The 13617-nt window shown below is 43.4% G+C and overlaps 3 protein-coding genes across 4 annotated transcripts in view; 1 reads left to right on the forward strand and 2 right to left on the reverse strand.

The window, feature by feature from the left end:
• The window catches only part of SLC4A1AP (solute carrier family 4 member 1 adaptor protein), a 37546-nt gene extending 34246 nt beyond the window's left edge, over nucleotides 1-3300 (reverse strand). Inside the window, exons 1-3 of the mRNA XM_019658376.1 lie at nucleotides 2602-3300; nucleotides 2187-2382; nucleotides 229-351 (exon numbers count right to left, since the gene is read on the reverse strand). Of these exons, the coding sequence (XP_019513921.1) occupies nucleotides 229-351; nucleotides 2187-2382; nucleotides 2602-3261 (979 nt within the window). The 5' untranslated portion in view covers nucleotides 3262-3300. The remainder of the gene's footprint in view (nucleotides 1-228; nucleotides 352-2186; nucleotides 2383-2601) is intronic.
• A 6-nt stretch (nucleotides 3301-3306) lies between these two features.
• On the forward strand, nucleotides 3307-10977 carry SUPT7L (SPT7 like, STAGA complex subunit gamma). Its single transcript, XM_019666168.1, has 5 exons — nucleotides 3307-3836; nucleotides 5762-6380; nucleotides 7332-7656; nucleotides 8608-8845; nucleotides 10192-10977. The coding sequence occupies exons 2-5, from the start codon at nucleotides 5968-5970 to the stop codon at nucleotides 10452-10454; spliced, it is 1239 nt and encodes a 412-aa protein (XP_019521713.1). The 5' UTR covers nucleotides 3307-3836; nucleotides 5762-5967; the 3' UTR covers nucleotides 10455-10977.
• A 1452-nt stretch (nucleotides 10978-12429) lies between these two features.
• The window catches only part of GPN1 (GPN-loop GTPase 1), a 15604-nt gene continuing 14416 nt past the window's right edge, over nucleotides 12430-13617 (reverse strand). Inside the window, exon 14 of one of the 2 annotated variants that reach the window (XM_019667337.1) lies at nucleotides 12430-13112. In XM_019667337.1, the coding sequence (XP_019522882.1) occupies nucleotides 13027-13112 (86 nt within the window). In that variant the 3' untranslated portion in view covers nucleotides 12430-13026. The remainder of the gene's footprint in view (nucleotides 13113-13617) is intronic. The other variant, XM_019668095.1, reaches the window with a different exon arrangement.

Raw genomic sequence — 13617 nt, forward strand, 5'->3', positions numbered from 1 at the left:
ATGAGTTGAGTCAGGAAAAAGTGTTACACTTCCTTTTTTCCAAGATGAGAAGAAAGACTAACAAGATTTTTACTATTTTTAAAATACACCTGAAGCAACTGAACACAAGGGCAAGTACTGCACAAGGAGGACAGTAGATAAAATACAGCATTTCTAAATATCTGAAGAAGTTAGAACAACACTGTTGTGGATAGAGTTTATTGGCAGGATCAGAATCTGTTAACATACCTTCTCGGTCAAAAAAACCTTGGAGAGCCTTTTTTGGATCCTTTATATAAAAGGCCTCCCTTTCCTGCTGGAATTCTAAGACAATGGGGTTCTCTTCAGCCTCATCCTCTACAGCATCTTCTCCTACAGGATATGGGAAAAGAAAGAAAAGACAATCAAACAGAAGACGAAACTATCTGAATGACACCCACTATCCTTTTCAGGCTACATAAAGCTACAGCTATCAGCGATGAAAAGAAGGAGATAGGGGAAGAACAACCAAAACACCACCAATATTGACATCTTCAGGTTTTCTAAATTGTGTGACAAGTTAAAACTTGTTTTCATGGCACTTTTTTTTTTTCTCGATCACTATAATTTAAAAGCAAAATTACCTACCACATTTTCTATGGGGGAAAAAAAAAAAACTAAGCTCCTCAGCCTGGCCTTCTCATTCTCTCATACCGAAGTCTCATACTTTACCTCCAATGTAATTTCCTAATACTTCTCAAATAGACTGGTCTATTCATTACTCCATTAAAATCATCAATCCCTGCCCTGAACACCACTCCCAGTGCTCAGCTTCATGAGGGCTACTATTCCTTTCCTTCAAGTTACAGCTCAAAACCCTTCTGCTTATCAAGTTTCCCAAAGACCTAAGTCTGTGCTGCCCAACAAAAATATAATGAAAGCCATATATGTATTGTAATCTAACATTTTCTAGTAGCCATGTTAAATAAGAGAAACAGGTGAAATTATTATCATGTAATCAATATAATAATATTATAAATGAGATCTTTTACATTCTTTTTTCACACTAAGTCTTTGAAATTCAGTGTGTAGTTTACATTTAGGGCACACGTCAACTTGGACTGGCCACACCGTAAGTGCTGCTAGTGGCTACCATATAGAACAGTGCAAGTCAAAGTCCTCAGGGATTGCCCCTTTCTCTGAACCCTTACTCTAGCATGGTTTCTAGCTGTTTTTGGCACTTACCACAGTAATTTCATAATATATATCCAGTTCTCCCCAAAACTATTAAATCCATTTTCTATCTTTTTTATATTCCTAGCTCCTGAATATCTATCTATTCCTAGCTCCTTTGGCTAAGGGACCAGCTTTCTCTGATTAGATATTTCACATTTCAGGATATTTACACAAAGTACAAAAAGTTCAAGGGGATATCCTATATCGAATAACATTCCATTTTATTTGTTTGAATGTAGTCCCAGCCCCTCCAGTGATAATCAAGGTCACTACTTAATAATAAAAATAAAAAAATTTTCATGGTAAAAATACTAAATTAATTGTATGCTGAGGAAGTGTTTTGAACAAGGGAGTGAACTGTAAAACACAGTAAGAGAAATCCATAGTGCCCATAATTCAATTTTCTGACATCAGAAAAGTTAATGACACTCTGGGTTTTGGTAACCTCATGTGCAAATTGTATTTGTCCTATCTATCTCAAAGAGTCATGAAAACCTGTATGATAAAATTTTTCAGGGTACCATTGGAATGAATTTAAAATATTAACATCTGGCAGCAGGGACTGGCTGAGTGGCACATTGGTTAAGAGTCAGCTTGGGACACCAGCTCTGAGCAGCAGGACCGGGGTTAGGATCCCACATGAGGGCCAGTGACGCTGCGCCCTCTACAGCTAAGATGGTGAACAACAGCTCAACCTAGAGCTGGGCTGCCATGAGTCCACCGCCAGTGGGGCTGCAGTGGGCTGACATGAACTACAGTGAGCGGCCCGCAGCAGCCGTGAGCAGCAGTCCAATGGCCGGCTAGCGACTGCCTCACCAGGGAAAAACACAATGATCACAATACCAGCATGGACCAGTGAAGCGATGTCCTCCACAACTAGACTGAAGAACAAAAGGATAGCAACTTGTCTGTTCCCCTCCCCCAATTCCCCAATTAAAAAAAATCTTTAAAACACAACAACAAAACATCTGGCAGCAGTTATAACGTCTTACCCATTCCCCAGGTGCAGCCCATTTCATCATCTTGACTACTAGCATTTCTCTTTCCTTCAGTGGTATCTGTTTCCTCCTCTTCATCTGAGTCGTCTCCCAGCATCTTCTTCTCCAACATCATTTGTTGCTTCTTGCGCAATTCCTTCAATTGCGTTACTGTCAACTCGGATTCTGCCTCTCGGTCTTCCTCTGGTCCCTGATGAACCAAATAAAAGAATTATTTTAGAGTTCAGGACTGCTGAAGTCACTTTCAGAAATATGGCAATGTGTCCAGAGGTCTGGAGGTAAGGGGCAAGATTCCTTCACTTTTGTAATCAATGACTAGGAGACTCTCCTTCCTCAGCGCAAGTTGCAGGAGCTCGGGAAACCAGCCCAGTACGCTGCAGAGATTTCAATTCTAGGTGTTTCTACTTACCTGAAGAAGAAAGAGCCGGGTGCTGCCACCAAAGCGAAGAACATGCCCTACGTGGACCCGGCAATAGGTGCGGGGTGGAACGCGGGTTTTGTTGAGAAAAGTGCCGTGGATGCTTCCCAGATCGTAGAGATAGAAGCCAGGCCCGCGGCCGTCGCATTCTCCGTCGGGGCCGGACGCTCCGTGCTGCAGCACGGCGTGGTACCGAGACACCGAAGGGTGCTCCAGGCACACATCGCAGCTAGGCAGCCTCCCGAAAAAGCAGCAACTCGTCCCTTTCAAGCTACGTGTGCCAAGGATGGTACCGCCTTTCAGGGTCTCTAGGCTGTAGGGGGCCGTGGCGGGGCCACCCCACATCGGCTCTCGGTAAGGGGGACCCCGGGCCGGGCAGCCGGGGGCAGGAGCCGCTGTGGGGGGCCGCGGCTGCTCCTCCGGTGGACTCCTAGCCTCCACGCTGTCCGGCCCGGCCGGCGGGACGTTAGGCTCCCCAGAATGGGGGTCCAGCGGCGCCGCAGGCTTCTCCTTCACCTCCTCAGGGTTTGAAGGATTAGGGGCCGGGAACTTGCCCCGCACCGCCGGGGGCATCGGCAGGGCTGGCTTTTTGAAGTCGCCATTAAGTTCTTGCAAAGCCGTTGGCTCGCAAAGTGGAGGGCTATCGGCCATCCTTAATCGGGTGCCTTCTCGAAATTTGATCCTGGGAAACCTTACCCTTCGGCCTCTACGTTCCTCTCCACGCCTCCCTCTCCGCAGCTCCCAGCGGCTTCTCTGGGCAGCGATGGTGGAGTAGCTCGGTCACGACTCAGAGCATTATGAAGATGTGCGTATCACAATAAAAGAAAAACAAAAAGGCGGTCGGGCGTGCTGCCAGAACGGGGACAGGTTTAGAGGTTGCACATTGAGCTGTAATGACTTCCTACGGCAGAGCCTGATGGAAGAAGCGCTTCCGGCAGCCATGGACCACTAATCAACAAACCAGCCTTCCGGGCCAGAAGTGATCCTCGCCTCGGGCCTCTCGGAATCGTGCTGCCGCCCTGCCCGCTCCCGAGACGCGGCACTGAAGAGTGGCACCTTCTTGCCTCGGTCCAGGTCCAGGTCCAGACCTCCTCGTCTCCCAGCTGCCCTGGGCATTAGGCGACTCCAGAACCCTGTGATTGGCGCCTGCGCCTGCGCCTGCCGAGGAGCTCCCGAGGAACCTGGGCATTCCTTGAGCTTGGTGCCTGTTCTTCGTGCTTCTTTAGGTGAAGTTAGGGAAGAGGGCGTTTTTGTTCTTGTTTTTTTTTTGTCCTTTCGTTCATTCATTTATTCGTTCATTTTTTTTTATTTCTGAAACCAATTATTGAGGCAGCATAGTGTAGTGGTTAAGAGTGCAGACTCTGGAGCGTGTCTTGATTTCCCCCTTTGGCCATTTGTGACAGTGGGCAAGACAGTGTGGCCTCTTCCACGTATGAAAGATGGGATAATAATATTATCTGTTTCACTGGGTATATTGAATTAAACAATTAAGGCAAAGCCTGGCATATAGTAAGCACTCAGTAAATTCCAGATGTTACTGTGAGCCAGACACTACTAAGATCATAGTTTTAAAGATAAGTGAGAGAATAAAATCAGTTGAAATAAGTACTTATTGAAATCCAAGGATAAATGTTGTGATGGAGACATGCAAAGTGCTACAAGAATATAACGGAGGGGAGGTTATGGAGGGTGGTGACTTAAGCTATACTTAAAAATGAGTGATTACAAATCTACCAGGGATATGATGGGTGGCAGGGAATTTCTGGCAGACATCACTGACAACTTAAAAGGTCAATGGTGCAAATGCATGGCATTCTCAAGAAACTGAGTACTGTGATATTGTTAGAGCTAAGTAGTATGATATTGTTAGAACTCCTCCAGGAAGCTCCTCTGTGCTTCCACTGCACTATGTCTGTGCCTCTAGAACAGCACTTACCACACATTTTCATATTGAAATGTTCTTTTTATGTTTTTCTCCTTTATCTCAGGTCAGGGATCTTGCATTGGTTTTTGTCTCCTCCCATAACGCCTGACATTTGATTAATGTTTGTTGCATTTGAACAGACATATGGGCAATGAACCTGGAAAGATGGGTTGAAGCCAGATGTGAATTTTGTTGAATGGTAGGCCAAAGAATTCTGACTGGCTTTTTCCAATCGGCAATGGGAAAGCATTAATCTGAGTTTTCAAAAGATTAAGTCTAGCAGCACTGGAGAATGGATTAGATACAAGGAAAGACTACAGGAAGGGATACCAGTTAGGAGTCGGCAGAAATCTCTTCCTAAATGTATATTGGAAGTTGGACACATTAAGACCATCTAGGGCCGGCCAAGTGGTGTGTTGGTTGAGTTGGCTTGGGACGCCAGCTCTGAGCAGCAGGGCCCCGGTTAGGATCCCACATTAGGGCCAGTGACGCTGCGCCCTCTACAGCTAAGATGGTGAACAACAGCTCGACCTGGAGCTGGGCTGCCCTGAGTCTCTGGCAAAGGCTAAGGCTGCAGTGGGGCTGCAGTGGGCTGCCGTGAGCTACCGTGAGTGGCTGGCAGCGGGCATGAGCTGCCAAGAGCCACTGTGAGCGGCCGTCCAGGGGCTGGCGACCGATCTGCCTCACCCGGAAAGAGCGCAATAATAATACCAACATGGGCCAGTGTCCTCCACAGCTAGACTGAAGAACAAAAGGACAGCAGCTTGTCTGTTCCCCTTCCCCAATTCCCCAATGCTGTTCCCTTCCCCCAATTCCCCAATAAATTCTTTAAAAAAAAAAGGACGTTTAGATTACCGGTCAATATATTTTCCACCAGAACCAGGTAATAGGTTCCCATACCTGACTCACAGAATAAGAATCACCTCTTCCTAATTTTAACTCTACTCCCTTTTCTCCTACTGATGCAGGACATGTGTCAAGATATTCTGAGAAATATTTAAGTATCTGACTTTGCAAATTGTCCAGAATTGGGAATGATGATAATTCTAGGATTGAGTTAGTGGGATGAGATGGAAAATAAGGACACTATAGCATCCCAGGTACTATTGTAGCTATTAGTCTACTAATGACACAAATTCTACCTTGTGGTTCAGTCCAGTAGGAATTGTCATTGTGTGTGATTTGATGACTGTCATCTAACAGTTGTATTTCTCTTAATTTTTTCAGGGAGAACATCTTTGGTCCTACAGTGTTTCTAACACTGACATTTTTCTAAGTGGTCTTGAACAGCCTACTTTTTATGTACATAACTGGCTAGAGCTCATATTTTTCACTTCAGAAGCCTACAATCTATAGTTGCCAGAGATTTAAAAACACTGCTTTAAGGATATCACCTACATTTAACTTGAAAGCTCTTCCTTTCTTATTCCAAAATGTTGAGATACTGGGGAGAGATACCAATGTCATCAAACCAGACCAACAGAAGTTCCTTTGATTTGCTGCCACGTGAGTTCCGTCTGGTGGAAGTCCATGACCCACCCCTGCACCAGCCCTCAGCCAACAAGCCCAAGCCCCCCACTATGCTGGACATCCCCTCAGAACCATGCAGCCTCACCATCCATACCATTCAGCTAATCCAGCATAACCGACGTCTGCGCAACCTCATTGCTACAGCTCAGGCCCAGAGTCAGCAACAGGCAGAAGGTATAAAGACTGAAGAGAGTGAACCTCTCCCCTCCTGTCCTGGGTCTCCTCCTCTTCCTGATGACCTCTTGCCTTTAGATTGTAAGAATCCCAATGCCCCATTCCAGATTCGGCACAGTGACCCAGAGAGTGACTTTTATCGGTAAGTCAAGGCTTTTCTATATCCCACTTTTCTCAAAAAAATCTTCCCAACAATCCTGTTAAGTATGTAATAACATTTCCATGAGGAAACTGAGAATAAGAGTAACTGACTAACTGACTTGGCTAAAGTTGCTCAGGTAATTAATGGAAAGTCAAAGACTTGAACCCTGATCTTTGAAATACAATGTCTATATTTTTTTATTATCTGATGCAGCAAATATCTATTGAGTGCCTACTATGTATCAAGCACTTTACTAGGAGAAAGGTACTACACTGGTATGTGGAATAGACCATGGCCTTGTAATCCTCAGAATCTAGTCTTTTTTTCATTTAAAATGTATATTATGGATTTAGCTCAATGTCCTCAAATTGAGATTCATGGACTTATTCTGGTATTATTAGAAATCTACAAGTTCTATACAAGAATTTTTTAATTGATGGATTTTCATTTTGATAACAGTTTAAGAAATAATAACATAAAAACATTCTTTATCCTTGCTACTGTTGTTGTTATATAAGCATCTGTTGTTGTTATATAAGCATCTCCTAACTGGGACTGATTTTCTGAAAGGCCATATATTGCCCAGCATGTGATGAAACTATGTTCTGATGAAATAACTAGAGCACCACTGAGTAGTGTGTCTGAGCTATACTGTTAAAATTAATCAGATCCTAAAAGTGATTAAACTGAGCAGTTGGTCTAAGAAGGAAACTTCCTTTTATACTTTTTATTATAGGCATGTACTACAGAGGAGCTCAGAGCTTTGACTGTGGGTTGCTTAGACATGCCCTGATGGCAGCAAAGAGGAAAGTGGGTTATGTAACCTTCGTAGAATTGCCCTGGAAAGCTGGGCCAGTGGTGTGATTGGAATTGTAAAGCTCCTAGGAAGACAGGACAGGACAGCCCTTTGCAAGAGCACTAATAACACTACTCCCATGTCTCCACTTTCAGTGGGAAAGGGGAACCTGTGACTGAACTCAGCTGGCACTCCTGCCGGCAGCTCCTCTACCAGGCAGTGGCCACAATCCTGGCCCATGCAGGCTTTGAGTGTGCCAATGAGAGTGTCCTGGAGACCCTAACTGATGTGGCACATGAGTATTGCCTGAAGTTCACCAAGCTGCTGCGCTTCGCTGTGGACCGGGAGGCCCGGCTGGGGCAGACCCCTTTCCCTGATGTCATGGAGCAGGTGTTCCATGAGGTGGGCATTGGCAGTGTGCTCTCCCTCCAGAAGTTCTGGCAGCACCGCATCAAGGACTATCACAGTTACATGCTCCAGGTGAGGGGACCCTGTGGAGAAGTGGGTAACGATGTGAAATCTGAGGGTGTTCAGCAGGATCCCACAGCACTTTGAGGTAGAATGCAGAGCTCGGGGTCTTGGAACACACGGCCCTACCTGAGGCCTTCACTGGCCTCATCACTGACCTGGCCAGATGCAGGGGTCTCCTTTAGTCAATGAATGACCCCATTTATTGATAATACTTCCTCTGGGAGAAATTATAGACAGATATATGGAGTCTGAGAATGTGATTCTCATGCTTTCATTCAACAAACATTTATTGAGTGTCTATTGTGAATGAGGCACTGTGGGATAAAGCAGCTAACAATATAAGTTCCTTGAGCTTACAGTCATGTTGAGAGGGAAACAAAAACAAATAATCAAAACAACTTCAGATGGCATTAAGTGCTATGAAAAACAAAACAGAGTGAGGTGATACTGCCCAAGGGTGGAAGAGGGAAGAAGAGACACCATTTTTTGGTTCAAAACCAGAAATATCTCTTCAACACTTGTGGCCTTATGCATGTCATTTGTTCACTGTTTTGGTTTCACCAAATCTAAAATATCAAGGAATTTTTAACACTCAACAAAAGTCTTTGCAACGTGATCCAATTTTCCTACACCATTCATTATCCACCTAGGGTACATATGTCAACTTTTAAGTTTTTGTAGCCAAAAATGTGCTCTTTAGTCCAGTTCTGATTTATCTTTAACACACTAATTTTCACCTTTCTGTAACACTTAATGACACACACTCTCTGCAAACAAATTTTCTTTACATGTCTGTCATTTACAAATGCAAACTCAACACCTTAAAGCAAATTCTTTCCATTGGCAGTGAATGCTTTATTCATATTCATATTCTGCCGGCTTTTCCATGGGCTGCCACAGACTGACTATCCAAGTTGCTTTTAACATTTCCTTGGAAAACTGTCTGTTGTTTGCCAACAGATTAGTAAGCAACTCTCTGAAGAGTATGAAAGAATTGTCAATCCTGAGAAGGCCACAGAGGACACTAAACCTGTAAAGATCAAGGAGGAACCTGTGAGTGACATCACCTTCCCTGTCAGTGAGGAACTGGAGGCTGACCTTGCTTCTGGAGACCAGTCACTGCCCATGGGGGTCCTCGGGGCTCAGAGTGAGCGCTTCCCTTCTAACCTGGAGGTTGAGGCTTCACCACAGGCTTCAAGTAAGAGAAACAACTTACTTTGATTCTGGGTGATCTGCTAGTGTTGGTACTTTTTGCGTATGGAGTAATTAATACTCTGGAGATGGAAGAACAAAAAGTGGGAATGGGCAGCAGAATGAAAGCCTAAAAACAAATACAGCTTCACTGATCTAGAAATACCAACGTTCTTCTCTTTGTAATTAGAGGACTAGTCCAGCTGTACAGGCATTCTTTAAAATAATTCCTAGTTAGAATGCATTATGTGTTACCCTGTTGATTACCAGTTAATTCAGCTGACCAGCTGGGTGGACACATGTCCCCTTCTTCCCTCAGTTTATGTGTAGGTCCTTCCTGGTGCTTGTAATCAGTTGATTAAGACAGCTTCCAGATAGACGGAGGAGTGTTAATTGCTTGGGGACATTTGAGTAGTTGGGCTTCCTTGCTAGAGTAACCCAACAAGTCGGAGCTGAAAGGGATTGAAATAGGGCTACATAGTTGAGGCAGCTGGCCACTTCTTCCAGACAAACTCTGTGATTACCTTAGGAACCAGGGTGACTTGATCCTTAAGTCAGTCAGATTGTAAATTAGTCTAGACACGCAGTTCTTTATAAATTGTCATTTCATCAATGCACAAATGAGGCAAGTAGCAAATCCTCCAGTGTGGCCTAAACAGGCCAGTTTTTAAAGTGTTGGGCAGAGAGCTTTTCACATGGAAGAATAACCACAGAACAGTATTGCTAGAACACAGAGACAGGAGGGCCTTGTTGCAGACTTAGGGGCCATGTTGCTTTTCAGCAGTATGGGAACTGCAGGCGTTTGGTAGTGATCATTAACTTCTCATAATGGGAGAGAGGACTAGGGACCCAAACAAAAGGCAGGAGAATGAGACAGCCCCATAAAAAGAAGGCAGGCCAGGCAAACTCAACTCAAGAGCCCATGGCTGTGCTTGCCTTTGGGCCACGAGACAAGGAATCTTTCCACATACATAGTTTTACTTCCCTGATTTAGAAAAATGTAGGTGGGTGAGGCAGGGTAAAGGAGGGTAGAAGTGGAAAGGTAGATATTCACAGTTGGTAACTTTTTGAAGCAAAGAATTAAACCATATTGGGGAAGGGGGGTTGTTTCTGTGTGAAGGGTGAAAAGGATAACTATTGCATTGTTCTGTACACCTGACACTAACAATAAAAATAAATAAATAAAAAATTTAAAAATTTAAAAATAAAATAAACCATATTCTCAGTAGACTGAGTCAAGAGTCAGTATAAACTGAGCTCAAAGGCTATCACTCTGCCCTGGAAGATATGTATGTTCACTGTACTTTGTTCCAGCTTTGGCTTAGCACTAGTTGTATGTTCTTCCATTTTTAGGTGCAGAGGTAAATGCTTCCCCTCTTTGGAATCTGGCCCACGTGAAAATGGAGCCTCAGGAGAGCGAAGAAGGCAATGTGTCTGGGCACGGTGTGCTGGGCAGCGATGTCTTTGAGGAGCCCATGTCAGGCATGAGTGAAGCGGGGATCCCCCAGAGCCCTGATGACTCAGACAGCAGCTACGGTTCCCACTCCACCGATAGCCTCATGGGCTCCTCCCCCGTTTTCAATCAGCGCTGCAAGAAGAGGATGAGGAAAATATAAAAGGAAAAGAGGGAGATTTTGTCCGAACCTACAAACCCAACAGAAAACCTTCATGTGTTCAGATTTGTTTCCATAAATAGTCACTTGACTCTTATTCCTAAACACAGTGGATTTTCATGATTTCAGGGGAACTGGACTTACCAAACAAGTTTGCATTTTATTTTTGCATCCAGTTTTTGCAGTTTTCCACAACAACCAGCCACTTTTTGCAGACATATGACGCTTTGATGGTAGTTGGGAGACCAAAGCAATGTCCCTGACTGCTGTCCTTACTGTATGACTGGTCAAGTTGCTTAGCTTCTCTAGAGCCATTTCTCTTGCACAACGGAAAACAATCATGCCACCTGGACTTACCATGCAGGGACGTCAAGATCGAGCTGTTATTCAACCTCAAAGCTGTGCTTGAACAGACCCACAGTAAATATATGCTGGTATCAAATGTCAGTTTTTCATTTGTTTCACTTTTGGTTTAAGTCATTGGGAATCCAGTCTAATACCTAACAGGAAATAGTTAAATTCTGCACAACTTATCTAGCAGTATGTTTTTTAAAGTTTATGCTGCCCATGAAGTCGCTTATAAAACCAGTTCTGTGGTAACAGTCCTTATCTCATTCACATATTCTTCCTTCTCTAGATTTACTCTATCTTGCTCTTCCTTTTTTTTCATTTCCACTGACTTTTAAAAGTTTTCCCTATGTACATTTTTTTCAGTTTCTTTCATTTTCTCCTTTGTGGAGGAAACAGGACCCGTCCAAGGGCAGGCTTGTGCTTATTTCATTTGTTGCACCTGATTGGCCATCAGAGGACAGCATTCCATTCCTTTGCCAGAATTCAGCATCTGCACATTGTGCTTCTACTGGATGGCCAGCCTCTAAACTGCTAACAGAAGGCACCTTTCTACTTTCCATCATGTCCTGAACAACAGCTTTACTGTTCATTCATCCATCACAGTACTCCCTCGCTTGGCATCTGAGAGTTTCAATCAGTATTTATTAAGTAAGTGATGCAGCACTGGAATAATTAGGAATAATTAGCAAATGTGTGCTTTATGTCCTGGTAATAGAGGCTAGCATGTTAAATACTGCTGAGTTTTGTTTTTTGGGTGCAGAATACTAGACATCTAATATTTAATTCATTCAGTTAGGAAACACTGAGTACCTATCATGTGTAGGTCCTATGCAAGGGATACAAGGATGAGGAGACTTTGTGCCTGCCTTGCAAAGGCACTATGGGGAAAAACCAGGTATTTCAGAGTTTTCCTGAACAAAGGGTTTCCTCTTACAGAACAGGTTCAAATTTTTGGACCAGTGATTCCCACTATAGAATACTGAAATTAATACTTCATGGTAAGATAAAATGTTTTTATTTTTTTTAGAATGTTTAAATTGGAGAATAGGCACCAGATGGCCCAGGTGAAGGGACTCTGATAAAGCAGGTCATGTGAGGATTGATAGACCTAAGATTCACCTGGGCTGGAATTGTCACAGGCTGTTTAAATTAGAGCAGTAATTCAAGCAGATCCGAGTTTCTGATTCAGGTCTTCAGTGTCCCATTTCTAACAGTTTCCCAGATAATGCTTAGCCTCTGGTCCAAAGACACACTTTCAGAACCAATGAATTAGAGTACAGATTAGGCAGGGAAGAAATTCCTTAAGAGGAATGCATTTTAAGTTACTGTGAAGAATGTGGAGGCCGGGTAAACCCTTACCATGACTGTTATATAAGGAATGCACACCTGACCCAAATCTGTGGCCTTTGAGGACATCACCAAGGATACTTCGCATTAAGTTCAAATTACAATACAAACAGGGCCTGGCTCTGTACCTGGTTCCTAGGTATGTGTACAGGGGAAAAAAACATCACCTTCCTGAGACATGTTTGGACATGTGGTTTTAAGCCTCTTGAAAAGAAGTGAATCTATTTACCATTATATAATTTTCTTATTTGAAATTATGACAGGCAGGCTTACAACAAAGTTAAAATTCAAAACTCTTTATCCAAGTCACCATTGAAAGCAGAATTCTTATCATTTTGCCTACTTTCTTCAACAAACCTGGTGTCCTGTAATGAGCTACCCAGTGTGAGGCACATTTCATACCAACATTGATTGGTCGCCAAGGAGACTCCGCTGCCACTCTGGACAAGCTCGTATTTCCCCTCTCTCTTTCTGCTAAAAGGAGAGTAACTCGTGGGTCAACGGCAAGATGCCATGGAAGTAGAGGCTATAGATCCAGCCTAATAATAGAGATCTGAAGTGAACAATAAGCTCTCTATATTCCATCTGTCAGCAGAAAAAGTACTTGAATTCAAATGATAAAGCTTGAAGTTATACACCCGAAGGAGTATCAGCATCCAAGAACAGGCAGAATATCCTTCCTTGCGAAAGTCCCAGGGAAAGGTCAAGAGGAATCGGCATTTATGTGCCAGGTCCAAACATGTATCCCTCGCATCATCTGAGCCCGATTTCCCTAGTAAGAAGCTGCTGTTCTGAACACATTGTCCTTTATATTAAGCGTCAATCAGAAGTCAGGACAGCTGCTTCACAGAGTTCCAAACTTTGGGACTTCTAGCAACTATTTGTTGTTTCTCTTCCAGTACTGTGCCATTGATTCTTGCATAAAATTCTGGAATGCTGGCTCTTCATGGCTTTCCTCTGTAACTGCAAGGAAAAAAGATGGTCAATTCTTTTTAATCTCTCCCATTAAACAGGTGGATTAGAGCTGCTGTCACCCATCAGTCAAGAAACAGTACTCTATTTCTAAGAAACTGTTTACTCCCAGAAGCACACTCTATTTATGTTGCCCAAAATGTACAATTTCTTTTATCTATCAGTGCAGAGAATACCTCCTTCATAAAGTAACTAAAATGAGGTCCCACTCCTAAGTATTTTTATCCAAGTGAAAGAAAACGTATGTCTATACAAAAACCTATTAATGAATATTTACTGTAGCTTTGTTTATAATAGCTAAAATCTGGAAACAACCCAAATGTCAATCAGGTGGTGAATGGATAAACAAATTGTGGTACATCCACATAATGGAGTTATTACTCAGCAATTTAAAAAAACATTACTGAGGGCCGGCTGAGTGGCTCAGTTGGTTAAGAGCTCGCTCAAGAGTTTGAGCTCTGAGCAACAGCGGTTCGAGTCAGCCCGAGCTGAGCAG

This window comes from Hipposideros armiger, unplaced genomic scaffold (genome assembly GCF_001890085.2).
Source record: "Hipposideros armiger isolate ML-2016 unplaced genomic scaffold, ASM189008v1 scaffold_0, whole genome shotgun sequence".
Classification (NCBI taxonomy): domain Eukaryota; kingdom Metazoa; phylum Chordata; class Mammalia; order Chiroptera; family Hipposideridae; genus Hipposideros; species Hipposideros armiger.

What these genes read in the sequence shown, in the direction of transcription:
- SUPT7L (XM_019666168.1), top strand. Translation starts at nt 5,968, where the DNA reads ATGTTGAGATACTGGGGAGAGATACCAATGTCATCAAACCAGACCAAC. An exon ending in ATCACAGTTACATGCTCCAG is followed by an intron (nt 7,657 to 8,607) that starts GTGAGGGGACCC and finishes GTTTGCCAACAG; the next exon opens with ATTAGTAAGCAACTCTCTGA. An exon ending in GGCTTCACCACAGGCTTCAA is followed by an intron (nt 8,846 to 10,191) that starts GTAAGAGAAACA and finishes TTCCATTTTTAG; the next exon opens with GTGCAGAGGTAAATGCTTCC.